This window comes from Bubalus bubalis, chromosome 15, assembly GCF_019923935.1.
Source record: "Bubalus bubalis isolate 160015118507 breed Murrah chromosome 15, NDDB_SH_1, whole genome shotgun sequence".
Taxonomy (NCBI): Eukaryota; Metazoa; Chordata; class Mammalia; order Artiodactyla; family Bovidae; genus Bubalus; species Bubalus bubalis.
In genome coordinates, this window is record NC_059171.1 from 52,149,839 (window position 1) to 52,177,562 (window position 27,724).

General features: G+C 38.8%; 1 protein-coding gene across 2 annotated transcripts; it reads left to right on the plus strand.

Annotated features, from left to right (window-relative positions):
* The first annotated feature begins 939 nt into the window (after positions 1–939).
* ARMC1 (armadillo repeat containing 1) lies at positions 940–25,753 on the plus strand. Of its 2 annotated transcripts, XM_006069063.4 has the most exons (7): positions 940–1,137; positions 6,135–6,356; positions 8,735–8,826; positions 17,098–17,287; positions 22,298–22,414; positions 22,501–22,575; positions 23,541–25,753. In XM_006069063.4, the coding sequence occupies exons 2-7, from the start codon at positions 6,174–6,176 to the stop codon at positions 23,730–23,732; spliced, it is 849 nt and encodes a 282-aa protein (XP_006069125.1). In that variant the 5' UTR covers positions 940–1,137; positions 6,135–6,173; the 3' UTR covers positions 23,733–25,753. The 2 variants fall into 2 exon arrangements, with proteins under 2 accessions (XP_006069125.1, XP_025121119.1); XM_025265334.2 differs by lacking the exons at positions 940–1,137; positions 17,098–17,287 and having other exon boundaries at positions 6,290–6,356.
* Positions 25,754–27,724: the final 1,971 nt, after the last annotated feature.

Here is a 27,724-nt window from a genome sequence, read left to right on the forward strand (position 1 = left end):
AGAAGTATCTATTTTGCTTTTAAATTTACGTATAGACGAATTAAATTTTGGAGGCGTTAGCAGAGACTATAGCTTCGGATATTTATTTTCATTCATACTTTCTCCATTAGCAGCCTGTCAAATTCCTTTGAACTTTAATATATTTAGTACGTGGCAGAATGAAACTGTGAAAGAGAATTCAGAATTTATTCAATGACGTTATTGAGTGCAATGCAATCATTATATTCAGACTGGCCTGTGGGATTTAAATTATGCTTAGAGAAATATTTAAAAATATAAAATCTATTTCTAGACAAAAATGTCAGTGATCGCCATGAATTAAACAAGTATTTAAATCGCTATTTTGATAAACTAAATAGAAAAAAGTTTAGAAAAATACTTTCTCAAGAATTGGAGAAAATTATCTCATCATTTGTCTCTTTTTCCTTACCACCGCCCCCCCCCCCCAAAATCGTTCCAAAAAGAAGCTTCCATTTTAAACAAAAAAAACCCTGTCCTTTGCAACTCTCGCGCTGCTAAGAAGAAAGTGCAAATGTTCTTAGGCAAAAACAAAAAAATTTGAAAAGATTCGAATTAAGACCCACAGAAGCGAATGAAGTATTACAAAACTGCTTTATTGGAACTGAATGAGTAGTTTGATAAGTAAAGCTCAATTTGAATTGCTGAAGGAAGGGACTGAGAGGTTCCTCAAGCGCCGGAACTCTGGGAATTGTAGTCGGGAAACTGCGAGGGTTTCTCCTGGGGAATGTTTCTTGGCTTAGCGCTTAATAGACGGAGAGTCGTTTGGGCCAATTCACTCTTTCCGGGTTCTCATTGGATCCTCAGGTTTAACACTTTGGGTATTTCCCTTGGTCACCAATGAACGCTTCAGTCTAAGAAGACAGTTTCTGATTGGATATTTTATCCTCGCTTTGGAATGGCCTCAGCCAATGGGAGGGCAGAACCGGCGGAGGTGGTTGGGTCATGAGGGAGAGCCTGTAGAGCCTTTCCCTGCCAGCGTCCTCGCTTCTAGGCTTCAGAAGTCAGCTTGGTCGTTTGTCGTCGCTGACCCTGTCACGCGCCTCTGGGTTCCTCTACCTCATCGTCGATGTGGCCCTAATGGTGCGGCAAGCCGTGGATTCCTAGAGCGCTGGAGTGGTATGTAGTGTCTGGGGAAGGCAGACAAAGCGGTGGGGCCGGGAAGGCCGCAGAATGCGGGCCCCTGCACCCAGGCGGCGAATCTTCCTGGGCGGGGGTGCTCTGCCCACCTTCAGGTCAGTCAGGACCCAGCAGTGCGTCCCTTCAGGCTCTGTAAAGTGTCGTGCTCCCACGACACTTTCCCAGTGAAAATGATAGCTTTGTTCACTTCCTCTCCGTCTGCACGCCAGTTTTTACAAACCCTAGTTTAATTATTATGACTATTTGACCGTAGCAGCATTAATGGGTGTCTTCGTCACTTCACCTCTCCAGGTAATTCTTTGGGAACTTTGCATTAGTTTTGTGCCCACGCTTGTCTATTAGGGGCAGAAAGAAGGAGGTGGTTGTGTTCGGCTTCATTCAGGCGAGCCCAGCGTTCATTTCTCTGTATTTTAAAAGCTGTTCTTGGGGGCACTTGTGCATACAAGCAGCTCCTTTCGTGTGTGTACCCTAACACTTGACCTTATAGAATCCCCACAGAATCAAATATTATTCTTGTTTGGTAATTGCTGGTACTCAGAACCATGCCAAGTTCTTATTTTCTTTGAACCTGACAACCACTCAGGATTATTATGAGAGGAAGCTGAGGCTCAAAGGTAGTAACCCAGCCTCTCGAATAGTTAGTTAGGTGGTAGCAGACGGAAAGCCAGATCTGATGTCAATGTCTAGGTTATTAAAAAAAAACAAAACTTAGCTGAATGTGGATTTAGGGTGTGGGTGTGTTTCTTCCACAGTTCTGTGTATTTATATTTAACTTTGCATATGAGAGTCAAATACATCGTCCAGTTGAGTGGTACACCTTGGCTGAAAAAAAAGACAGTCTTTCAGGCAGCTGCCTAGCTACAGGTGCTTCACATTATCACCTAATTCCTGTTTTTTTTTTTTTTTTTTTTGTGGTTCCCTGACTAGAAGGATAGAACTGACCTGGGAGAAATACAGATCTCAGGCCTCACCCCACCTACTGAATTGGCTTTTTTAAACATGGGGATCAGAGTGCTTGTTAAAGTTTGGAGTGCATTCATTGTCTTATGATGATTTGTTTGTCCTAATTGAACAAAATGAGAGAAAGGAAAAGGTATGCCTTGTGTCATTTCCTACCTGTTCCTGGGCAGATCCTAATTTATGCCATCTCTTTATCAATGGACTGATACGGTTGAAAGTCATAACTCTTCTGATTTTTTTGTTCATCTCAAAGGAACAGGGGAGGCTCACTGAAACCGAATCATTCCCACTGAGTGGTTCTCTAAGTACTCTTTAGATGAGAATGGAGGGTTCAGGTTCCAAGGCCAGTGTTGTACACCAAAGGCCATCACCCAGCATATTTGGTTCTTAAATGTGGTTCCTGGACCTTTGGTCCAATGGTTGGTTCTGCAGTTTTGGTTTTTGGATGCGGTTTGTGCTGGTGACAGCACATAAAGCTCATTCCTAAGCTGATTTGTAAACAGGGATGTTCATGCTGTTGATAATAGAAGCACCTAAGAGGCAAACTCTTTAATCTTATGTGTATTCAGTCTATAGCTTTAAAAAAAAAAGAAATTATTTTTTAAATTGCCGAAGTAACTGTATTTTCATTTTGAGAAAACTATCTGCCAAGTACTGTCCTGTTAAGGCCTTGTTTTCTCTGAGTCTTATATTTTGTATCTGCTTGCAAGCTTCAGAAATTTACCTTCTCAAATTTTTTTCTGGGGTATGATATTTTAAAATATGTTAAGAGTTAAAGATCCTTAGCACTGGTTTAAAGTTGCTTAGAAGTTATGCCAGTACTATTTTTTGAATAACTGTATTTTTTAAAATTGATTTTTGACTCATTGTAACTTAAAACCATTATTTTTGTTGAGCATTTAGGGTGTGCTGAGTACTCTGAGCCTTTTAGTGTGTACTGTTATTTCATTTGGACAATATAGCATTTAAGAACTGTTGTGATTAATTTTCATTTTACATATGAAGAAACTGAGACAAAGAGTTTAAGTGATCAGCCTAAAATCACATTTAACAATGGGTGGAGCCTGGGTATTGACTCACATAGAACCTTCGATTGGGTGTATAAACAGCTTTCTTGGGAGCAATATCTCTTGACCACCGCCCCTCCGGCCCCTGCTATGGCTTTACTTTATATCTTTGTGTATTTCAAAACTTTCGAAGGCTATGGCTGTTTATTACTTTCCCTCTTCCCACCCCCGCCGGTCCCCAAATAACTTTAGTAGGCTTTCTGGAGTTACAGAATAATTTTGTTCCCAGCCCACCTCCTCCACTGGCATTGTTTTTGGAATTAGCATTAAACTAACTCATTAATTTGTGGTAAGTGTTTACACCTTTATATTCCTCTTAATAAGAAATATACTGTGTAATTTGGTTAATGGAAGTTCCTATTTTTAACTTTCTGGATCTGTGAAGATTATTCCTTGATATATTGTATTTTGGCTTGTATGTTTATCGTGTTACATTACCTAGAAATCTTGTTTACTTTTGTGGGAAAAAAAGGTATGCTGGGTTTCAAAGGAAGGTATGGGAAGTGGAAAGACCTGACCAGTTTAGGAGATAGTTATTGTTCAGTTGCTCAGTCGTGTCCGACTCTGACCCCATGGACTGCAGCACACCAGGCTTGCCTGTCCTTCACTATCTCCCAGAGTTTGCTCAAACTTTTGTCCTTTGAGTCAGTGATACTATCCAACCATCTCATCCTCTGTCACCCCCTTCTCCTCCTGCCTTCAGTCTTTCCCAGCATCAGGGACTTTTCCAGTGATTTGGCTCTTGGTGGCCAAACTATAGGAGTTTCAGCTTCAGCAACAGTGCTTCCATTGAACATTCAGGATTGATTTTCTTTAGGATTGACTGGTTTGATCTCCATGTTGTCCAAGGGACTCTCAAGAGTCTTCTCCAGTGCCATAGTTTGAAAGCATCAATTCTTTGGCGCTTAGCCTACTTTATGGTTCAGTTTTCACATCTGTACATGACTACTGGAAAAACGATAGCTTTGACTAGATGTACCTTTGTTGACAAAGTGATGTCTCTGTTTTTTAATACGCTGTCTTGATTTGTTATAGATTTCCTCCCAAGGAGCAAGAGTCTTAATTTCATGGCTGCAGTCACTGTCCACAGTGAATTTGGAGCCCAAGAAAATAAAGTGTGTCTCTGTTTCCATTGTTTCCCTATCTGTTTGCCATGAAATGTTGGGACTGGATGGCATGATCTTAGTTTTTGAATGTTTTGAGCCAGCTTTTTCACTCTCCTCTTTCACCTTCATCAAGAAGCTCTTTTAGTTCCTCTTTGCTCTCTGCCATTAATATGGTACCATCTGCATATCTGAGGTTATTGATATTTCTCCAGGCAGTCATGATTCCAGCTTGGTTTTCATCAAGCAGAGATAAGATTTTAGCTCAGTTCTATACTAAGTAGCTTTTGTCACCTGGGGCAAATTATTTAAATTCTCAGAGACTGTTTCCTTATCTATCAAATGAATGACCTCACCTCAGATTCTGTTTCATTCTTCTTAGTATGGTCCACCCAGGGATGGACAGTTGTGCTTGGATTTGGTTCAGATTCACCCTGATCTCCCAGGGCTTCCCTTGGGGCTCAGCTGGTAAGGAATCTGCCTGCAATGCAGGAGCCCAGGGTTCAAAACCTGGGCTGGGAAGATCCCCTGGAGAAGGAAATGGCAACCCATTCCAGTATTCTTGCCTGGAGAATCCCATGGATGGAGGAGCCTGGCAGGCTACAGTCTATGGGGTCGAAAAGAGTTGGACACGACTGAGCGACTTTCACTTTGACTCTGATCTCCCAAATGGCACTGTTCTGAGGCACAGGGCAAGGTACCCTTCTTGGTTTCTGTGTTTATGATCTTCTTTGACTCTCTTCTTTCCTTAGAGGATTTTATCTGCTGTAATCTTAGTAAGCTTGGTTTTGTTCACAGATGAATTAGAAAACAAGCTGTCAGCTACCAGCTTTTCCCTGAGACATTTAGGCTCCAGTAGTATCCTAGACGAAGAAAACACTGGCAGTGTTACACTCTGCAAAGTGTTTTCAGTTGCTGTTTTGTCTGACTCTTTGTGACCCCATGGATTGCAGCATGCCAGGGCCTGGAAAATCCCATGGGCGGAGGAGCCTTGTAGGCTGCAGTCCATGGGGTCCCGAATAGTCGGACACGACTGAGTGACTTGACTTTCACTTTTCACTTTCATGCATTGGAGAAGGAAATGGCAACCCACTCCAGTGTTCTTGCCTGGAGAATCCCAGGGACGGGGGAGCCTGGTGGGCTGCCGTCTATGGGGTCGCACAGAGTCGGACATGACTGAAGCGACTTAGCAGCAGCAGCAGGCTCCTCTGCAACTATCTCCCTGAGTTTGCTGAAATTCATGTCCATTGAGTTGGTGATGCCATCCAACTGGGTCATCTGCTGTTCCCTTCTCTTGCTCTCAGCCTTTGCCAGCATCAGGGTCTTTTCCAATGAATCGGCTCTTCACATCAGGTGGCCGAAGTATTGGAGCTTCAGCATCAGCAGCTGTCCTTGCAGTGAATATTCAGGTTGATTTTCTTTAGAGTTGACTGGTTTGATCTCCTTGCAGTCCAAGGGACTCTAAAGAGTCTTCTCTAGCACCAGAGTTTGAAAGCATTAGTTCTGCGGTGCTCCTTGAGAAGTGTAGCGAGGGTTATAAACTTGAACTGTAAAGATCTTATTGTGACTTTGATGTTAAAATATATATTGCTAAAAAAGAATTTATTGGAATCATGAAGATGATATATGTTCTTTAAACATTGTGCACACATAAATAACTTTTTTTAAGTTAGCCTTTCTTATGTTCATTTGACTGTTCCCAGACTGTGGAATTTCTAGTTCTTAAGTTTTTTGTATGGTTTAGATACATCTATTTCTTTCTGAAGGTGTTGTGATTCTGATGGTTTAATAAATGCTGTAAAACAGCTCAGTAGCCTAGAAATAATTTTGCTAACCATTTCTATAGAACTTAAGAAGATTTTTGTCCACGTGTATGGCATAGAAGATGAATTCGTCGTCCTCCACCATGAATGAGGAACCTGATGCTCTCTCTGTAGTTAACCAGCTCCGAGACCTAGCTGCAGATCCTTTAAACCGACGAGCCATTGTCCAGGATCAGGGATGTCTGCCCGGCCTTATTTTATTTATGGACCATCCCAACCCCCCTGTCGTCCACTCAGCTTTGCTCGTAAGTTGCCTACGGTAATTTTACTCTCAGTATATAATTTTGCAGTTAAAGAAAATTTGGAAAAATAGCAGATGACATGGTAAGAAGTTAAAAGTGTAGAGCAGATACTAGTGTGACTATATTTCTGTATGTGCAAACATATGAATGTGTATAGTCCTCTTATACAAATGGTAAGATACAATATTGGTTTTACTCTTGGCACAAGTGGTAGCATAGTACCTGCATGGAATGTTCTGCAACTTCCTTTTTTCAAGGAAGAGGAAGAAATCTTAAGGACTATATCAATACAGAAAGACACTCAAAGAGGCACTCATGTTTTGTTTTTGTTTTGTAACAACTTTAAGATTAAATCACAGACCTTGCAGTTTACCTACTTAGAGTGTACAGTGTGGTGGGTTTTAGTGTATTCGTAGTTGCAGCCATCACCACAATTAATTCTAGAATGTTTCCATCTTGTTGGAAAGAGGCTCTACTTTTTCTCTATTGCTCCTCAGCCCCCACGCCCTTTCCCTAAACAGCCACGACTTTCTGTTGTTTTCTATTTGCAGATGTCTCTGGCAAAAGTGTATATATTTTGTATATAAATAGAATCATATAATATGTGGTCTTTGTGACTTGTTTCTTTCACTGAGCATAATGTTTTCAGGGTTCATCCACATTGTACTGTGTGTCAATACTTCATTCATTTTTTTTTTTTTAAGTTTTCCCATTTTTTAAAATCAGCTTTTGGCTGCACTGGTCTTTCTTTGCTGAGCATGGACTCTCTCTAGTTGCAGCAGGTGGGGGCCCCTCTCTAGTAGCAAGGTCTGGAGGGGAGTGCCAGAACTGCCGTCCCTGTGGAGTCGGGGCACACCACCTTGCCAGATGGATGTACTTACCAAATCAGAAACTCTGAATCTCCTTTTTCAGGACTTTTTATAGAGCTCAATTTCCATCCTCCCCCTACCTTCCAGATCATTGTGTGTGTGCTAAGTCGCCTCACTTGTGTGACACAACTATAGACTATAGCCCACCAGGCTCCTCTGTCCATGGGATTCTCCAGGCAAGAATCCTGGAGTGGGTTGCCATGCCCTTCTCCAGGAGATCTTCCTGATCTAGGGATCAAACCCGTGTCTCTTACGCCTCCTGCATTGGCAGGCGGGTTCTTTACCACTAGTGCCACCTGGGAAGCCCAGGTTGGTGGGTGGGGCTGAAAGCTGCCACCCTCTAGTCATTTGGTCTTTCTAGTGACTGGTCCCAGCCTGAGGCCATCAAGGGGCCCCAGCTTCCTTTACTTCTTCCACATAAACTCAACCAAGTGTAGTCTAAGGATCTCCTCAAACTCCTGTCGGAAAATTCCAAGGCTTTTAGGAGCTCTGTGCCAGGAACTAGATAAAGACCAAATGTATATTTTTAAATTACGTTGTTCTACCCTAACCTCCCCAACTCTGCTCTCTGCCTGCCTAACTGGGAAAGACCACCGGCTTTCACTGGAATCCCCTCTCCTAGTGCAAGTAAAAATCAGGTAAAAGGAGTTATAGGAAAGATAGGAGATTGCAGTCAGAGCCAGGTTGCTGGGCTTGTGATTTCACGGATGGTACCATTCCTGGTGATGACCAGGCACTTTGGAGATGTTGTGGAGAGGACCGGTAGGAAATGTGAAGGTCAGTGGAGTGACAGGGCCCTTTTGGATGGTGTAGTCCACAGAGGTATTCCCCTGCGACTCAGGTACTGAACTCTGCAGCACATGATGAGAGAGGAGGTCTGTAGAACAGCCCAGTCCCCCAAGAATCAGCACTTGAAGGAAATGTGCAAAAATGTACTTCAAATCTTAAGAGAGAAGCATCCTAGAAAAGTGAAATTCACAAAATAGAAATCCGTGAGAGTGAGTTCATGTTTGGCTTTTCAGTTAAAAGCAGAAAAAAAAAAGACATTTTAAAAGTGAATTATAAAGCTAGAAACCACCCATTCCATAAAGGGGGTTGTATGTTTTGTCCCTCTTGGTAGTTTCTTTTAATTAATATGTAAAAAGCACCTAGGGAAATGATGGCTACTGGGACTGCTTTCTGAAATTAATTAATGGAATTTAGTTCCTTGTATCTTTGTTAGGATGAAGTGAAAATAAAACCAGAACATTCTGATTTTGACCTTAAAGATAAGTTGGGAACCTTTGTTTCCAAGAGCAGATTCAGCTCCATCAGCTCAGAATTATTTTTTTTCCCCTAGAGGACTGCTCTGATGATCACATTTAAAGAAGAGTTTCCAAACACTTGAAAACCAATTGCTTCTAAAAACAAAAACCTATTTTTCACTTTCTTTCCTCTTGCAGTCAGTGAGCACAGGGTTTCACTTTGAATTGTCTGGACATGTGAATTAACTTATTCCTGTTTTTGCTGTAGGCTCTTCGATACTTGGCAGAGTGCCGTGCCAACCGAGAAAAGATGAAAGGAGAGCTGGGAATGATGTTAAGCTTGCAAAATGTTATACAGAAGTAAGTACAGTAGGCAGTGTCTCCTAGGGGGGTAGAGAAGTGGATCGTGTTATTTTACTGAAATTGATATTCTAAAATGAAGGCATAGCTTTGTAGGTTATATGGGTTATATGTCAAAAACTGTTCCATGGGCAGTGTTCTGTTTATTGTTAAACATGGATATTAACAGTAGTCTTTATGAAAATGCTTAGATTTTATTTAAAATGTTGATAACACATTGTGCTTATGAATTTTATTTCTTCTAAGAAGAGAAAATCCTATCTTGTATGAGGTTTTGTGAAGTATTTATTGATTTGCTAGTAGAGCAACACAGTGACATTTGAAAATATTTGAAATAGGCAAATATTTGAAAATATGCAGTGTTATAGTACATAATTCTTTTGTTACTCCATCTAAGTCTTACTCAAAAGAACCTTGATCTGTATCATGACTGAAGGGGCTTTAGGTGAGACTTTCCTTAGCATCATTGAGAGGTCTCTTAGAGATTGAGAACCATTAAATCTTTTTTTTAACTTATTTGGCTGCACCAGGTCTTAGTTGTGGCACGTAAACCCTTCAGTTGTGGTAATGTGAACGCTCTTGTTTGTGGCATATGAGATCTAGTTTCCTGACTAGGGATTGAACCCTGGCCCCCTGCACTGGGGTGTGGAGTCTTAGCCACTGGACCTCCAGAGAATTCTCAGAGCCATTTAATTTGAATTTTAGCAGATGGGTGTTTTTTTAAGTATACCTTTCATCTTACAAAGATTTTCATATTCATCATCTTATTTTGCTATCTGAAGTGTGTTAGATAAATTTTATGGGTAAGAAAATTACAGAGAGGTCAAGTTTTCTATCTGTAGGCCTTCAGCTGTGTTGCCTCTGGGGATGTCCGGTTCTCAGGCCTCACCGATTTCCTTGTAAAAGGATAGAAATTGAAGTGTTTTGATACTTCTACTGTGTCTGAAAGCAAAAAAACTATGTTTTCTGAGGCTTTATCTTAGTTTACTTTGTATTTTGATCTTACCTAAGACATGATTGTCTTTAAGTTGCAGTTTCTTTGGCTTGAGCATTCACGAAATTTCTGTAATGCTCACAAAATATCTGTAATTCCCAAACACTATTAAATTATATCAGTGGCGAATCTTCCAAACTGACTTCCAAGAAACTATTTTTTTCCTTAGTGTTCTTGGCTTCTAGATAAATTTTATTTTATTAATAGTTTTGGTTTTAATCGAGCTACACTGATAGGCCCCTTGATCTTTGATAATGACAAGTTAGATCCTGAAGGGTTTTTTTTTTTTTTTTAAATCCAGGTGATCAGTTAGAAATAAATATTAGAAAATATTGACTGGGATTAATTTTATTAATCATTGCCCTTGATTTGAGGTCAGAGTGCTTGAGGATTCAGTGGGATATCTGTGTAGAAATGCTCTGTAAATTCTAAAGTGTTATATAAATATGAGGTTGCATTATTCTTGTTCCTAGTGGGCTTTAATGCCATATAATTAATTATTTTTAACTGGCATACTCTTTGTGAAACAGTGAAAGGATTAAGTGTAATACGAATGCTTCTGTACGATTATTTTATTCACATGATGAACTTAAGATTGTGTATTCTTTTAACAGATTTGTTTATTGAAGCTGAAAATACATGGTACAAATTTTAAAAATGTAAGAAATGAAAATTTCTGTTTATTAAAATATACTTCAAATTTGAATTTTAGAGCAAGTTTTAGAGGCACCATAGAGTTAACCTATAACAGTTTCTTAGCTTGGTTGGCTAAGGTTGTGATACGTATATATGTATGTGTGTATATGTAAATGAGAGATCCATCTATAACATAGTAGGGAGACTATTAGTGTATATTTTCTTATAAACATTTATTTGGCTTCATCGAGTCTTAGTTTGTGGCCTGCAGGATCTTTAGTGAGCTCTTACTTGCAGAAAGTGGGATCTAGTTCCCTGACCGGGGATCAGTATCTGGGAGTGCTGAGTCTTAGCACTTAGTCTTAGCTGGACCACCAGGGAAGTCCCTACTAGTGTCTTTATTGGAGAAGAGTTGTGCCAGCTCAGGTCGTTATCTTGCAGTATCTTCTGGGAGGAGAAGGGGGTGACAGAGAATTAGATGGTTGGATGGCATCATCAGCTGAATGGATGTGAGTTTGTGCAAACTTCGGGAGCTGGTGAAGGACAGGCAAGTGTGCTGCAGTCCACAGGGTGGCAGAGTCAGATATGATTGAGCGACTAAACAACAACAAATCATCTGGGAGGGAGATCTTGAGATGGAGTTAGAACTGGAAGAGCTTACTATGAGATAGGGTCTGTAAAGATAGAAGGGAATGAAGAAGGATCGGACTGTTTTCTTTAGATTACAACACAGACCTGACCTCTGTTAAAGGAAAGTGAAGAGGAAACTGAATGGGACAAGGAGAGTGTCAGACTGCAGTGCAGATCTGACAGAAAACTCTGGAGGGAGGTGCAAAGCCAGGGTCACCCTGTAGATGAGTCTTGCACTGGGCAGAACTGGCCAGGCCCTAGTGCACCCACTGCTTGGGTCTCCCCGGGAGGGGTCAGGCCTTGGACTGTGTGGTGTGCCAGATCTCAGGGCCACTGTTACTGGCGGCTCTACCACTCTGCTTTGTACAGCCGAAGGGTAGGTTCCTTAAAGGGAGATCCAAGTTGTGTCTTCATGGTTGCTACAAGCAGCTTCCATTTTTAATACAAATAAAGTATACTTTTTTGGACAGTGTGGTGATCGTTGCTGGCTCCTTCAATAGTAAATCGAATGCACATTCATTGCATACTCCATTATAATTTGGTCCTATACCTCTCAAAAGTGGAAATACAACCTAATAATTTTTATATATGTTTTTCAGCTCCTTTGGCCAGTGGAGATCACAGATTTGAAGGTTGCCTTTTGGAGAAGGCAATGGCAACCCACTCCAGTACTCTTGCCTAGAAAATTCCATGGATGGAGGAGCCTGGTGGGCTACAGTCCATGGAGTCGCAAAGAGTCAGACACGACTGAGCGACTTCACTTCACTTTAAAGCTTTTTAAAAGTCACCTCTGTTTACTGAAATAATCATTTTAGAAGTTTATCAGTGAATGTTATCAGAAGGCTGATAAAACTGTGTGTTTTGGCCTGTCAACATGTAAGGCTGTGAAGTATTAGAATCAGGTTTTGGTTCAGCATGTTTCACTGTGTTGTAAACTATCTCATGGCTTGGACATGATTCTCTCTTTTTTTAAAGAAATTGAATTGCTCTGGCTTTTTATTTTCTCATGTACTTTTTTCTTTTGGGTACTTGTGTTAAATATTCTTAAGAAATCAAAATGAAAAGTTTTTATCATATAGAGCAGGGTAAGTTTTATATATACATAATTATTTCTGTCCCAGGGCTTTCTCTAGTTGTGGTGTGTGCAGGCTTCCCACTGTGGAGCACCAGCTCTAGGCATCGGAGCTTCGGTAGTTGCAATCATGGGCTTGTGGGGCTGGTTGCTCCGGGGCATGTGGAATCTATTCAGAGCAGGGATTGAAACTCTGTTCCTTACATTGGTAGGTGGATTCTTAACCACTGGACCACCAGGGAAGCTCACTCTCCCATTCTTACATAGATCACCTTGGTGAGCCATAGCACAGGAACACATATAATACAGATATCCTAATTGTTTTCATTGATGTGGCTGCTCTGTGACATCCAGGCAGTCAGGGTGGAATTCAGATCAGTTTCTCTCTGTTGAGCAATACTGAGTTAGGAGGAGATTGAGCTGTGATTCTGTGAATCTGTGCAACTCAGGAAGTGGCAGAAGGATCTCCTCATATCCCACTAAGACCCTGCAGAACAGAGATCTTTTGTGGCAAGCTGCTACTTCATAATTGACTGAAGAGGAATCCTCTCAAGTGATCAAAGTGAAAACCAGAAATCAGAAGAAGGTGGGGAGAGTAGAGGTTGTTCTTACCATGAGAATCAGGGAGGAATGTTTTATAAAATAGAGAAAATTATGCATCTTACAATTTCTGTCCTTTAATCACCAAATTATATTTTGCTACAGAATTTTGTGGAAGTTTTAACATGTTACTCAAAAGCAGGTTTGACTTGTGTTTAGGTCACTTTGGCGCTTAGAGATCAGCAGTTGGATTGACTTCAGTCATTGTTGTGTTCAGTTCTTCAGTTGTGAAGAGAATTGTAAGTTCTCTGTCACTCAAAATGAATCTGGTATTGTGTTCTAATTTTAATTCTCCATAAATGAAAACTCATCGTTAGTGGTTAGAACCTGTTTACATTTTATTTTTATTTTTTTAATTAAAAATCATTTTTACATTTTATTTTTAACCCTGAATCTCTGTGAAGAAAATTTTCAGAATATCAGTTTAGGGGAACATCTAAATTCAGTTTAAAACATTTGTTAATTAGTATTTCAGGAGTAATACTTCTTCTGATAAGAAGATGCATTTTATAAAAGCATGTGTGAATATCTCACATGAAATATGCTATAAATAAGTCACTTTAATAAAATGTGGCATTTCAACTTCATAGTATCTCATTTCATCTGGAGAACTTCCTAAAATTCTAGATTTTGAAACAGTGCCATAGTAATGGTGGTAATGGTCCTTCTTGCTAAAATCTTGGATGAAAAATATATGCTTCATTTCTTTATGCTTTTTCTTGTGTTTTCTTTCTTTTTTTTTTAAATATTATTTAAAAAAATTGAACAGGACAGTTGAACGAGATTCATGGCTCACTTTTTGTTTTCTTGTGATTTTTGAAAATGCTGCTCCATTTTGCCTTGATTTTTATGTTACTTGTATAGAACAGAGGTTGGCAAATTTTTCCTAAAAAAAGAAAAACAAACCAGATAGTGGTTATTTTAGGCTTCGTTGGGCTCACAGTCTGTGTTGAGGTACTCACCTCTGCCCTTGTGAGTCAAAACAGCCAGAGATGATACATAAATGATGGGCTGTTGCCTTAGGGTTGTAGTTTTCCTGCCTTTCGACTTCATTGTTACTAAACAGAGCTGTTGACTTTCTTCTTAGAAGCCTTAAGTTAGGATTGTTTCTGCATCGAAATAAGATAGAGGATGGTTTTCTGAGTTGCATAAATATTACAAGAACACTTTTTCTTAGTGAGCAACACAGGAAAAAAAAAGTAAAACCAACTCCTAAAGGAAAAGTTGTGAAGTTTTTCCAAAGATGATAGCAAGCCTTCTAATACTGAAATAGTATTTTCATTGCTTTCATGAAGTATATGAAAGTCTTATCTGGCTTTTATAGGTAATATAAAATGTTATTTGCAGCATCAAATCATCTGAATTGCTGTTTATGATCAATAAGGAAATATATCCAAAATGAACATTATTTTTGATATATAATAAAGATCAGAGTTCACCTTTCAGTGTTTTATGAGTAACATTTTGAGCGTTTTCAATATAGATAACTGTTTAGAAAAAGTGGTGAAGGATCAGTATATTTCATTATGGAATAGTAGATTACTGAGAGCAGAATTCCAATTATTTGAAGAGTTTTTCAAGATGGTCTTTTTCTTGGATGTCAGATTTTAAAGACTGAAGAACTAAACCCAGGGCATTAATCAGCTCTTTCAGTTTTCACTTGTCTAAAAGATTAGGGCAATTAATACTTGTTTAATTATACAGTCTTTCTTACATTTATGGCCAAATGTACCACATAAATCTAGACTTCTTGTACTTGAATGTTTTAAATCATAGTATTTGAATAGTAATTTTTTTTAAAGACTAAATTACTTACTTCCAAATCTGTAGATGATCTTGACTTCTTTCTGGTTTTAAAAGCATTTTTTAAAAATAAGGGGAAAAAAGGAAATTATTTATAATTTATTGAACAGCAACATACATATAGATATTTGTGATACTTTATATAGTGCCCAGATCAAGAAGTAACTTAATTTTTACTTCATTTTTGCTTATATACTTTTGCAGAGTTCATTTTGCCTAAGACAAAATTTTACTCCGTTTTAAGAGTGTCTCTTAAACTGTGTCTCTTCAGGCTGTGTCTGAAGAAACAGTAACTGTTTTATAGGAAGCGCAGCAATAAAATTAGTCCTATGAGGTATACTTTGAACATGCTTTGAAACAAAGTGAGACCATCATGTGGATTTTACTATATTATTATTTTTTTTTAATCTTTTGCTTTTAAGTAGATAGAAATTGAAAAATCTTCCAGAAAGGAATTTATTACTGTATGAAAATGATGAAACTTGGAACTATGAAATAAAGGAAGTTAAAAATAGTGGTGTTGGGAGTACTTATGTTATATCAGCTTCTCAAAGGGGTTAGTAGACTATTTGTTTAAGAACTAGTGCTGTCTAGTTCTAGTTCCTATTCTGCAGAACAGAAAGATAATAATTTGATATTAGTCTTTTAATGGTTTGGTCACTACTGGTTGGTTAGGAAGCACTAAGTTCTAGAATAGTGTGTGTTTAAAAAGTTTTATGAGAAACATCATTAGATAATCTCCTATTACATGTCATGATGATTCTTTTATTTGATGTAAATGTGTTAAAAACAGTATTCATAGTAGAGAGGAAAGACTTTTTAAAAAAAATTTTAAATTCATGGTGCTTCTTACCCATGTCCTCGTACTTTTTACAATTTCTGGTTGGCTGGTATTCAAAATACCTCACAACTGCAGTGACCTGTGAAACAGCTATATGAAAAGTGCTGAGACATCTCCTAAAAAAATAGTCCTGAGACATCTCCTAAAAAAATAGTCCTTTTGATAGCTTCCTGGAATACAAAGCCAAAATCATTCAAGGTAATTGATCTCTGTGGTCAACAGTAGCCCAGAAAAACACTTGGTATGGTAAGTTGGGGGCCCAGAAAACTGCCAGAGAAGCACCCCAGGAGTTGATGGTCTGTGTAGCTGGAGTGTGTACAGTCTGAATATCAGGAATGAAGTATTCTCGCTTATCCAGTAAACAAATGGATTACGCAGAATTTTGTTAGGTTCTGTGGAAGGGATGGAGAGAATATTCCCTGTTCTTGAAGAGAAATGGAACATTTTGATCAGTAGTGTTAAGTACAAGCATAGTACTTTGAATGCAGAGGAATGAATATGGGTGTTGGGGTGAGGAGGCTTCATGAAGAAGACTGTGGTTGAGCTGAGCCGTCAAGGATACAGTCAAGGTGAATGAAGCTTTTCTGGCTGATGTTGGTAAAGCTGAAAGGGGACAGATTGTAAAATCCTTGGGATGCATGTTACAGGGTTTGAAGTGAAGTGAAATGAAAGTTGCTCAGTTGTGTCTGAGTCTTTGTGACCCCATGGTCTATATATAGTCCATGGAATTCTCCAAGCCAGAATACTGAAGTGGGTAGCCTTTCCCTTCTCCAGGGGATCTTCCCAACCCAGGGATCGAACCCAGGTCTCCTGCATTACAGGTGGATTCTTCACCAGCTGAGCCACAAGGGAAGACCCCCTAATTGAGCCCAGGTATAGGTGAAATGAGGATTATTTTCTTAGTTATGTGTACTTATTGTTTATTCAATTAAACTAATAAGAACCATTAAACCTGTGCTTCCAGTTATGGTAACCACTTGCAATGTTTGGCTATTTAATTAAAAGTAAATAAAATTGTTTAGTTTTGCTTGCCACATTTCAAGTCCTCAGTAACCGCAAGTGGTGAGTGGACATTTCTATCAATGTCAAAAGTTTTGTTGGACAGAACGGCACTAGACATTTATGTGAGGAACCATAGTAGGATTGAAAATTTTATGAAAACTATTGCCTGAGTTGTGGTTTAATGATATGTACTTGCTTTGCAAAAGGTACATAAAAACGTAAATTGAGAAATGGTGTTTGTTTTTACTCACAAATCCCTGTATTGAAATAACTAATATAAATGACCCTCTCCTATTTTGCTTTTTCCTTTTGGATTTTTATGTGTTACATTTTTTTGGAAGTTAAACTGAGTGTTGAATGTTAGTGTTAATCCAGGGACATGTTATATCCTGATTTTTTTTTTTTAGTTGATTTCCTGTTTAATTAATGATTTCTTTAAATGTGCTTTTATACCACTCTAGTCATGAGTTTTAAATATTGATGAACCATGGGTTTGAATTGAAATTAGAAGACTATTATAGACTAGATGCTTTTTTTTGCATTATTGATTATTCTGGGATTCAGCAGTATTTCTTTCAGATTGAACAAAGCATCAGAATGAAGAAAACAAGGTTTTGCAAAGTTGAGGAATAAAATTACAGAATCAGTAGAAGTGACAAGACTACTTTGCCAATTTACATGTTTCTTTTCAAGGTCTACAACTCCAGGGGAAACAAAACTGCTAGCCTCTGAAATCTATGACATTCTTCAATCTTCCAATATGGCAGATGGGGATAGTTTCAATGAAGTGAATTCACGTCGAAGGAAAGCTCAGTTTTTTCTGGGAACTACAAACAAACGTGCCAAAACAGTGGTTTTGCATATAGATGGTCTTGATGATACGGTAAGAATTGTATAAACACATGATTCATAACTGGTTACCTCAGTATCACCTGCTAACAATCTTCAAGAATAAGTCCCAATACCAGTATTTTATTCTGAAAATGAGGGGCGTTTTCTGCTTAAGGGGTCAATTAATCAAATATGTATGCCCAATGACTTCAAAATATGTGAAGCAAAAACTGACAAAAATGCAAGGAGAAATAACCAAGCTCCAACTAGAGCTGGAGATTTGAATACTACTCTCCCAATGAATAAAACAAGTATACAGAGAATCATTAGGAACATTCAGTTCAGTTCAGTCGCTCAGTCGTGTCCTACTCTTTGCGACCCCATGAATCGCAGCACGCCAGGCCTCCCTGTCCATCACCAACTCCCGGAGTTGACTCAAACTCATGTCTATCGAGTCGGTGATGCCATCCAACCATCTCATTCTCTCATCCCCTTCTCCTCCTGCCCCCAATCCCTCCCAGCATCAGAGTCTTTTCCAATGAGTCAGCTCTTTGCATGAGGTGGCCAAAGTACTGGAGTTTCAGCTTTAGCATCATTCCTTCCAAAGAAATCCCAGGGCTGATCTCCTTCAGAATGGACTGGTTGGATCTCCTTGCAGTCCAAGGGACTCTCAAGAGTCTTCTCCAACACCACAGTTCAAAAGCATCAATTCTTCAGCGCTCAGCCTTCTTCACAGTCCAACTCTCACATCCATACATGATCACTGGAAAAACCATAGCCTTGACTAGATGGACCTTTGTTGGCAAAGTAATGTCTCTGCTTTTCAATATGCTATCTAGGTTAGTCATAACTTTCCTTCCAAGGAGTAAACGTCTTTTAATTTCATGGCTGCAATCACCATCTGCAGTGATTTTGGAGCCCCCCAAAATAAAGTCTGACACTGTTTCCACTGTTTCCCCATCTAGTTCCCATGAAGTAATGGGACCGGATGCCATGATCTTCGTTTTCTGAATGTTGAGCTTTAAGCCAACTTTTTCACTCTCCTCTTTCACTTTCATCAAGAGGCTTTTGAGTTCCTCTTCACTTTCTGCCATAAGAGTGGTGTCATCTGCATATCTGAGGTTATTGATATTTCTCCCGGCAATCTTGATTCCAGCTTGTGCTTCTTCCAGCCCAGAGTTTCTCATGATGTACTCTGCATATAAGTTAAATAAGCAGGGTGACAATATACAGCCTTGATGTACTCCTTTTCCTATTTGGAACCAGTCTGTTGTTCCATGTCCAGTTCTAACTATTGCTTCCTGACCTGCATATAGGTTTCTCAAGAGGCAGGTCAGGTGATCTGGTATTCCCATCTCTTTCAGAATTTTCCACAGTTTATTGTGATCCATACAGTCAAAGGCTTTGGCATAGTCAGTAAAGCAGAAATAGATGTTTTTCTGGAACTCTCTTGCTTTTTCCATGATCCAGTGGATGTTGGCAATGATCTCTGGTTCCTCTGCCTTTTCTAAAACCAGCTTGAACATCTGGAAGTTCACAGTTCACGTATTGCTGAAGCCCGGCTTGGAGAATTTTGAGCATTACTTTACTTATGTGTGAGATGAATGCATTTAGGAACATAGAAGACTCAAATAACTCAAATAACAACCAACTTAACGTAATTGGTATTTATAGAAAACCCTACTCAGCAGCAAGATAGTATTTCTTCTTCTCATGTGCACATGAAACAGTGATGAAAACAGTCCATATTGTGTCCCACAAAACAAGTCTTAAAAGAATTAGAACCAAGCAAAGTATATTCCTTGCTCACAACGAAAAGCAAGTTAGAAGTCAATCACAGGAAGATATTTGGAAAATCCCCCAATATTTTAGAAATTTAACATGTTTCTAAAATAATCCATGGGTCAATGAATAAATGAAAGGAGAAACTCGGAAGTATTTTGAACTAAATAAAAATGAAAATGCAGTGTCAGAATTTGAGGGAAGCAGCTAAAGCAGAGTTTAGAAAGGAAATCATTAGCACCAGATGAATATTATATACAAAAAGGAAAAGGCCTCAGTGACTGAAGCTTCTACCTTAAGAAACTAGAAAAAGAGCAAAGTAAATCCAAAGTAAGCAGAAGAAACAAAAAAAGCAGAAATCATTGAAATGGAAAACCATAGAGAAAAATCAGTGAAACCAAAAGCCGATCTTTGACATGATCAATTAAATTGATAAACCTCACTTCTTATCATGAATAAAAGAGGTCACAAATTTATCAATATCAGAAGTGAAGGAACATTGCTATAGATCCTTTAATATAGACATTGAAAGGAAAATAAGTGAATATTTTGAATAACTTTATGTCAATAAATTTGATAATACAGATGAAACAGGAAGATTTCTTGAAAGATGGATTGCCAAAGCTCACTTAAAAAGAGATGGATAACCTAAATGAATAGCTCTGTGTCTATCAAAGAAATTGACTTTGCAGTTAAAAACCTTCCTATAAAGACATTCTGGTCTCAATGTCTTCATTGGTGAATTCTATTAATACCAGACGTTTAAGGAAAAAGTAATACTAGTTATACAGTTTTTTAAAGTACTGTATAGTAGTTGTACACTGTTGATTTTTCTCAACTCCTTCTACCTTGTCGGCTTTTAATATTAGGTACTCAAGGTTTCTTTTAATTGTAGTGTGTATCTTCTATTTGTGTCTATTTTTCACATGGACAGGCACTCTAGTTGGACCTTGCTTTTTAAATTTTAATTCTAAAAATTTCTACCTTTGATCAGGAGTGCTGGGGTCATTCACCATTCATATGATTATTGATGTGTGTTTGTGTGTGTGTTAATCACTTCAGTCACCTCAGTCGTATCCAACTCTTTGCACCCCTTTGGACTGTAGCCCAGCAGCTCCTCTGTCCGTGGGATTCTCCAGACAAGAATACTGGAGTGGGTTGCCATGCCCTCCTCCATGGGATCTTCCCGACCCAGGGATTGAACCGATGTCTCTTAGGTCTCCTGCATTGGTAGGCAGGTTCTTTACCGCTAGTACCACCTGGGAAGCCTGATTATTGCCGTTAGCACTCACTCCTCCTGGCCCCTGGTAATCACTGATCTACTTCTGTGTCTATGGATTTTCCTCTCCTGGACATTTCATGTAACTGGAATCATACAGGATGTGGCCTTTCATGTCAAGCTTTCTGTTAGTGTGATGTTGTTGGGGTTCATCCCTGTTGTATCTCAGTGCATCATTCCTCTTTAGAATATTCCATTGTAAGGGTATATGGCATTTTGTTTATTAATTCATCAATTGATGGAAATTTGGCTTATTTCCACCTTTTGTCTTTGTGAATGATTCTGCTGTGAACGTTGATGTACGAGTTTTTGTGTCAATGAATGTTTTCAATTCTCTTGGGTATGTTCCTAAGGGTAGAATTGCTGGATAATATGGGAGCTTTATGTTTAGCTTTTTGAGCAACTGCCAGACTGTTTTCCACGATGGCTGCTCCATTTTACACTCTCTCATCAGCAATGTATGAGGAATCCAGTTTCTCCACATCCTTGCCAACATTTATTTTCCATTGTTTAAAAAAAGCTATTCCAAGGGGTGTGAAGTGGTATTTTATTGTGCTTTTGATTTGCATTTCCCTAATAACAATGGTGCTATCTTTTCGTGTGCCTATTGGCTGGTTTTAGTGGTTGACTATACCACTAAGTAGTGTTTAGTGTTTATTGTATGCATCTTTATTATAGATTTTCTCTTTTGGAAAAATGTTCATTCTTTGCCCAATTTAAAAAAAAATTTGTCTTTCTATTTTTGATTTCTGTTAATATCATGTATTATTACATCAGGTTTATTTTTGTATATTGAACCAACACTCTTCATTCCTAATTGAATGAAGTTCCTCATTGGTCATGGTGCAAAATCTTTTTAATATGGTTCTAGAGTCAGTTTGCTAGTGTTTTGTTGAGGTATTTTGCATCTGTATTCATAGAGGATATTGGTTTGTAGTCTTTTTTTTTTTTTTTTTTTTTTTCTATGTGCTGTCTTTGTCTGGTTTTGGTATCAGTGCTATCCTGGCTTCATAAAATGAGTTGGGAAATGTCTGGATGAGTTTGTGAAGGGTTGGTGTTGATCTTTAAACATTTGGTAGAATTCACCAGTAAAGCCATGTGGTTCTGGGCTTTTCTTTGTGGAAAATGTTCTGATTATACATTCAGTCTCTTTAATTGTTCTGTAGTCCATTCATATTTTCTTGTCACTTTACAGGTTTTTTTTTTTTTTTTAGATTTTTAAGGAATCTATCGTTTTGTTGAGGTTATCTAATGTGTTAGGCATACAGTTGTTCATATTGTTTACATATCCTTTTTTTGGTAAAGTTGGTCATAATTTATCCTCTTTTATTCCTGTTTTTAGTAATTTGAGTCTTCTTTCTTTTCTTGGTCAGTCTAGCTAAAGTTTTATCAAGCTTTGTTACTCTTTGTGAAGAACCAACTTGTGATTTCATTGATTTTTCTCTCTCTCCCCTCCCATTCTCTATTTCTTTTTTCCCCTACTCTAATCTTTATATTTCTTTCCTCTGTTTGCTTTGGGTTTAATTTGCTCTTCTCTTGTTTCCTAGAATGGAATATTAAGTAATCGGTTTGCGATTTTCTTTTATTTTAATGTCATAGCTATAAATTTCTCTCTAGGCACTGCTACTGTCTCTGCATCCCCTCATATTTGGTATGTGGTGTTTCATATTATTCATCTGAAAGTATTTTCTAATTTATTTGGTGATTTCTTGTTTGACCCATTGGTTATTTAGGAGTTTAATTTCCATATGTTTCTGAATTTTTCAAATTTCCTTCTAACAGAAGGCCCATGTCTACCCCTTCTGCAAAGACCCTCAAGTTTTCCTAAACTTAACTAAAATACCACCCTTTATGTGCCTTCAAATATGCGACTGTAGAATTGAAATAGGGATGTTTACTTTCCCTGTTCCTTCCTTTCCCCCGAGTTAATAGTTCATTGTTTGGTTTATTGCCATTCATTATTTTGCACATTTTAATAACAGTTTGCCTTTACTTTTTCAGTCCCGGAGAAACCTGTGTGAAGAGGCCTTGTTAAAAATTAAAGGCGTTATTAGCTTTACTTTTCAAATGGCTGTTCAGAGATGTGTGGTGCGAATCCGTTCAGATCTTAAAGCAGAGGTTGGTATCTCAAATGGCTAAATACTCTTGAGGTTATGGGCAAACACATCCATGTTCAAAAGTGTTGTCTTTTTATCCTGGCCTAGGCTTTGGCATCAGCAATAGCATCAACCAAGGTTATGAAGGCTCAGCAAGTTGTGAAGAGCGAAAGTGGAGAAGAGGTAAAAGCTCTCTTTAGTTTGCTTTCTGCTTGACTCTTTCTCGAGTATTCCTTGGGGCTGGCAGATGGCTAGTATTTCTAGACAAATAGCTGCTGAGCATGTAGGAATGTGGCAGAGTCAGATTATCTTGGTGTTTCTTGGTTAACAGTTAATACTTCTAGAAATATGGAGAGAGATTTTGTAGATTTCCGACTATTCTTGATCTCAGTGGAGGTGTCTTGATGATTGTATGTGGAAGGAAAGGATGTGTGGTTTCTTGCATTGGTTTTTAAATACTTTCTAAACTTAATTGATTTTGCCAATCTAAAAAAATTACGATTCAGTCCCATCATTGGGCAAGTATATACAGTGAAAATCTTTGCCTCTTGCTACTTTTCACTAGCTTTGTGATAAGGGAAAAGATTCTTTAGTTCACTTGAGTTCCCCACAAAAGGAGGTTCATTGACCCTTTAGGGGCCCACTGCAGCCAGATACTTGTTTTTGTCATCTTGAAATTGACAGAAGTGTTAATCACTCAGTCGTGTCTGACTCTTTGCAACCCCATGAACTGTATAGCCCCCCAGGCTCCTCTGTCCATGGGATTCTCCAGGAAGGAATACTGGAGTGGGTAGGCATTCCCTTTTGCAGGGGATTTTCCCAACCCAGGGATCGAACCCGAGTCTCCTGCATCTCCTGCACTGCAGACAGATTCTTTACCATCTGAGACACCACAGAAGTCTAACATTTATTCCTGGAGCCTCAGGAGAAAAGCGTGAGAATTTCACGTGCAGTTCTTCCTTCTGTGCCTACATAGTGCTCTTTAATTGGACTTACCTTCAGACAAGAAGAAGATACTTTTTAAAGGAATGTAGCCTCTGAGAATATGGTGATGAGAGCGAGAAGTAAAGTTGACTTTCAGTGTGTGACATGCACTTCCATCAGTTAGGTTGATTTTGTAATAACTCTTCACGTGTTCTCTGTATCAGATGCTGGTCCCATTCCAGGACACACCTGTGGAGGTAGAACAGAACACGGAGCTGCCTGACTACCTGCCTGAGGATGAGAGTCCCACAAAGGAGCAGGACAAGGCGGTGTCCCGGGTGGGCTCCCACCCAGAGGGTGGAGCTAGCTGGCTGAGCACAGCTGCAAACTTTTTATCCAGGTCATTTTACTGGTGACTTCCCTTTGGGGCTCAAGGACTGTATAAGCGAACAAGGGGCCAGTTTTCCATTGTCGTGGTGAACTGTCAAGTGCAATTTGCAATAAGTTATCATGAAAAGTTTCTAGATCCCATGATTGAGAATGCTGCATTTTACATTCTACTGGACATTTTACCCCACTAAGTGGTAAAAGGGACAGAGGCGACAGGTGGAGTTGCTTTGTTGATGAAGGTATTTTGGTTTTATTGTCCTTTGTTTAATTGCCTCACTTCTTTAAAAAAAAAAAAAAAAGGGTCCACTGTTAAACCAAACATGTATTTGTGCAGCTTTACATTTTATTTGACACGAAGCACGTGATTAGGAAAACTCGTTTTCTCAAGCTTCAGGACCTAGAAGAGAATTTTTTTTTTCTTTTTAGCTCAAGTTGTGCATGAAGTACTGAACACTTTTCTCTGCCTTTTCTCGTGAAAGATACTTGCTTTGGTACTCTTCACTGAAAGTGGAAAGCATTTCTCGTTATTCCCCTTTTGTGCCTTTTTTTAATTTTGCCAACCATGTTTATGGACAAGACGTTACCAATGACATTTTGTGAATCAAAACATATTCTTTGGAATGTAGCAGTCCCCCTTAGACTACAACTCTATGAAAACTTTGCAATCTTACTTGTTACAAGTTTTTAAAGGTTAACACAAAATCAGTCAAGAAGGGAACATGTGTATCAGCAGAGTGTTAGTGGAGACTATTTGAATGGGACCAAACGTGGTTCTAGTTGAGTACTTCCTGTTCAGTCTGGTTTATATCAGCTCTTGAGAATGATGTCCACCCTAATATTGGGAGTGACTATGAATGGTTTCTAGGCCTTACTTTGTGATTACACACTATCCCCTCCTAGGGGGAAAAAAAAATTAGCGAAGAACTGACAGACTTGAAAAAAGAAAAATGGAATGCCTATAATGCCATAGTGCTACTTGGTAGAGTCCAACCTTAATACATGACTTGTTTGGCAGATGCCTGTTCAGTAGGTATTTCCTTATATTGCCTTTTGTGAGCTTATTATGAACACGCAGTTTCTATTGAATGAAAAGAAAAAAGACTCCAGTTACTGCTTATAAAGAAATAAAGCCAGCATTTGTCTGTCCACTAGGTTCTTATGTTCAGCCAGGAGAAAAAAAAAAAAAAAACAGCACTTCAGTGAAGGTAAGATAAATAAATACAAATATATATACATATATATATTTTTGGTAGATAAGAGCTAATTACATATATGTAACGCTTTAATAAATTTCTGAAAATACTTGGCAACTAAAAATTTTCTTTGGGAAAGCCCACTGACTCCAGATAAATTTTAATGCTAATATGATTAAAAACTGAAGGGGGAATAGGAGGAAACTGAAACTTTTTTCATCCACGTTATAGAGCTGCTATTTTACTACTTGGAGAATGTGATGTGAAAATTGGACCCTGGAGGGTGTCCTTGCATTTTCATTGCTTCTCTTTCAGAGAAAAAACTAAAAGCATCCAGTGTCACTGGAGAAAAAACTGTAAAATAGTTCACCAACAAAAATCTTGAGTTTAGGGATATTGTGACCTTATGGAGGGAGCGGTGTTGAGGCTGTGGAGAGTGATTACTTTTTTCATCTGGGCTCTGAGTTCAGGTGATGCACACAACTGAAAATATAAGCTTTCAGGGCATGTATTGCTCTAAATGCATATTACATCTTGCTGCCAGACCAGATGTGTTTAAAAAAAACAAAACAAAACAAAACAACAAAACCACCTCCTTTCTATAGCCATTGAAACAAAGTTTACTGTTCTAACCAGTTTGTATTTTATTTTGCATTGCCACACATCTGCTTATTTAAGAAACAACATCCCTCCGGTAGTAATGGTTCAGCACAAGTAGGTATTACAGCTTGATGTGTGTGTTCTAATTCTCAGTGTTCTTTGATTCCAGGTCTTATAGAGCAGTTAAGGCAACTGTAATGGCATTTTTTGGAAATATATTGTAAAATAATAAAAGGTGACATAATTAAAATTGAGTGGATGTTGCATTTGTGTGGTATAAGCATTACTGATTACTCCAAAGCCTGTTTGTATTCACAATGCCTGGCACCTTCTCGTAGCGCTCTGCAGGTGTGTTACCTGACTAATTCCTGGGCATCTTCCATTCATCTCCTTCTTAGCAGCACACCTGCCTTTTCCTCCGTTTGGATCAGTGCTCCTGTCATATATGCATTGTAGCGTGTGTCACATTAGATTAAAATGGTATGTACCAGTGTCTCTCCCCTTTGAGAACCAAGAACGTCCATAGAGGTACCTGGCTAGTATTTAGTGCTCAAATATTTATTTAAGAGTGAACAAAGAACTTCTCAAATCAGTAAAACTAAATGGAAGGTACTGTTTAACTCATTGGGCAAACAGGAAAAACGCCAGGCTGTATTTTTTTTCTTTTCTGGCTCTTTGCTTCTGACAGATTAATGTTAGGCACATTCCTTCATTGTATTATTTGGTTTTTAATTTTTAATCGGGAGAGGAGTGTAATGCTTTGTTGAATGAAGTTAAAATGAACGCATCTTGATTTTTGTATTCTTACAGAATTATTCTAGGAGAATGTTAAATATAATAGTGATACAAGTATAAGATGAAATTGTTGTTGTTTAGTCAGTAAGTCATGTCCAACTCTTTGCTACCCCATGGACTATAGCCCACCAGGCTCCTCTGTCCGTGGGATTTCCCAGACGAAAAACTGGAGTGGGTAGCTATTTCCTTCCCCCGCGGATCTTCCCAACCCAGGGATTGAACCCGTGTCTCCTGCATTGCAGGCAGATTCTTTATTGCTGAGCCACCAGGTTAACATGATTCTTTTCTTGTCCTTGATTCTCAAGTGAGACACCATACATTTTTAAAATTTTTAAAACATTTCTAACTTTAAAAATTTTAATTGGAGGATAATTGCTTTTCAGTGTTGTGTTTCAACAAAGTGAATCAGCTATAAGTATCCATATATTCCCTTCCTTTTGATTCTCCTCTCAACACTATACCTTTCTGATCACACTTTACGTGACTTTTTTTTTTTTTTGAGGCTAAATCCTCAGCTGTTTTTGTCTAAATGTTGTCCCTTGAAGAACTCACCTCTTGTCTCCATGTCCCTTTGTGTGGATACCTTCTCAGTCTCCCTTTATCATCACCTGAGACTCCCCTCTCTTTTGCTGTCTCGATACAGTCTGAGAATTTTTATCCCTCTTAGAACTGAGCTCACGGTAGGCATGCAGTCAGTTTCACAGAAACTAGTCCTGTGCCAGACACTGTACTCAGTGCTTTACAGATATTTGCTCATTTAATCCTTAACATGTATGAGGCAGGTAGTTAAGTCTCCATGTTATAGATGGGTGAAGAGGAGACAGAAACTGAGTCTTAGTTTTAGTTGTAAACTAATAACTCATTAGTCCCGGGTCACAGAACTTGTAATCAGTGAAGCTGGGACTAGACCGGGTGGTCTGGCTCCCGGGCTCCGCCTCTCATGGGCAGTCTGTGTCCTGGGGCCCCTGCTGAGCCCTCTCTTCTCCCACTGTTCAAATCAGACCCTCCTCCAGTCTCGAGTCCAGTGACTTGAGTGTCTCTTAGCACAGATCACTTTCAAAGCTCATGCTTCCTCTTGTCCTGCCGCCTTCTTAAACCAAGCCCAAGCCCACACTGAAGCTTAGCTCTGTGCCTCCTCATTACCACTGGCTTCTGTGCCAGCCTGTTTCCTGAGGTTCTTTTCTAATTGATTCTCTTCTGACAAGGACTTCCAATGTGAAAATGTAAGTGGTATAAGTACCCATTTTCTCATGTTGAAATATTCCAGGTGGGACAATAGTTTATTAGGGCACATTAAAAATAATTCTTAATGTGTAGTCTGCAAACGAATATTCCAGTTATACTTTCAGTAGAAAAAGGAATCTTGTGATTGGTGGAAAAAGGAAAATTTTAGCTTAAGATAAAGACAATAGAAGACTGGTAGGTAAGAA

What these genes read in the sequence shown, in the direction of transcription:
- ARMC1 (XM_006069063.4), top strand. Translation starts at nt 6,174, where the DNA reads ATGAATTCGTCGTCCTCCACCATGAATGAGGAACCTGATGCTCTCTCT. An exon ending in TCGTCCACTCAGCTTTGCTC is followed by an intron (nt 6,357 to 8,734) that starts GTAAGTTGCCTA and finishes TTTTTGCTGTAG; the next exon opens with GCTCTTCGATACTTGGCAGA. An exon ending in GTTCAGATCTTAAAGCAGAG is followed by an intron (nt 22,415 to 22,500) that starts GTTGGTATCTCA and finishes ATCCTGGCCTAG; the next exon opens with GCTTTGGCATCAGCAATAGC.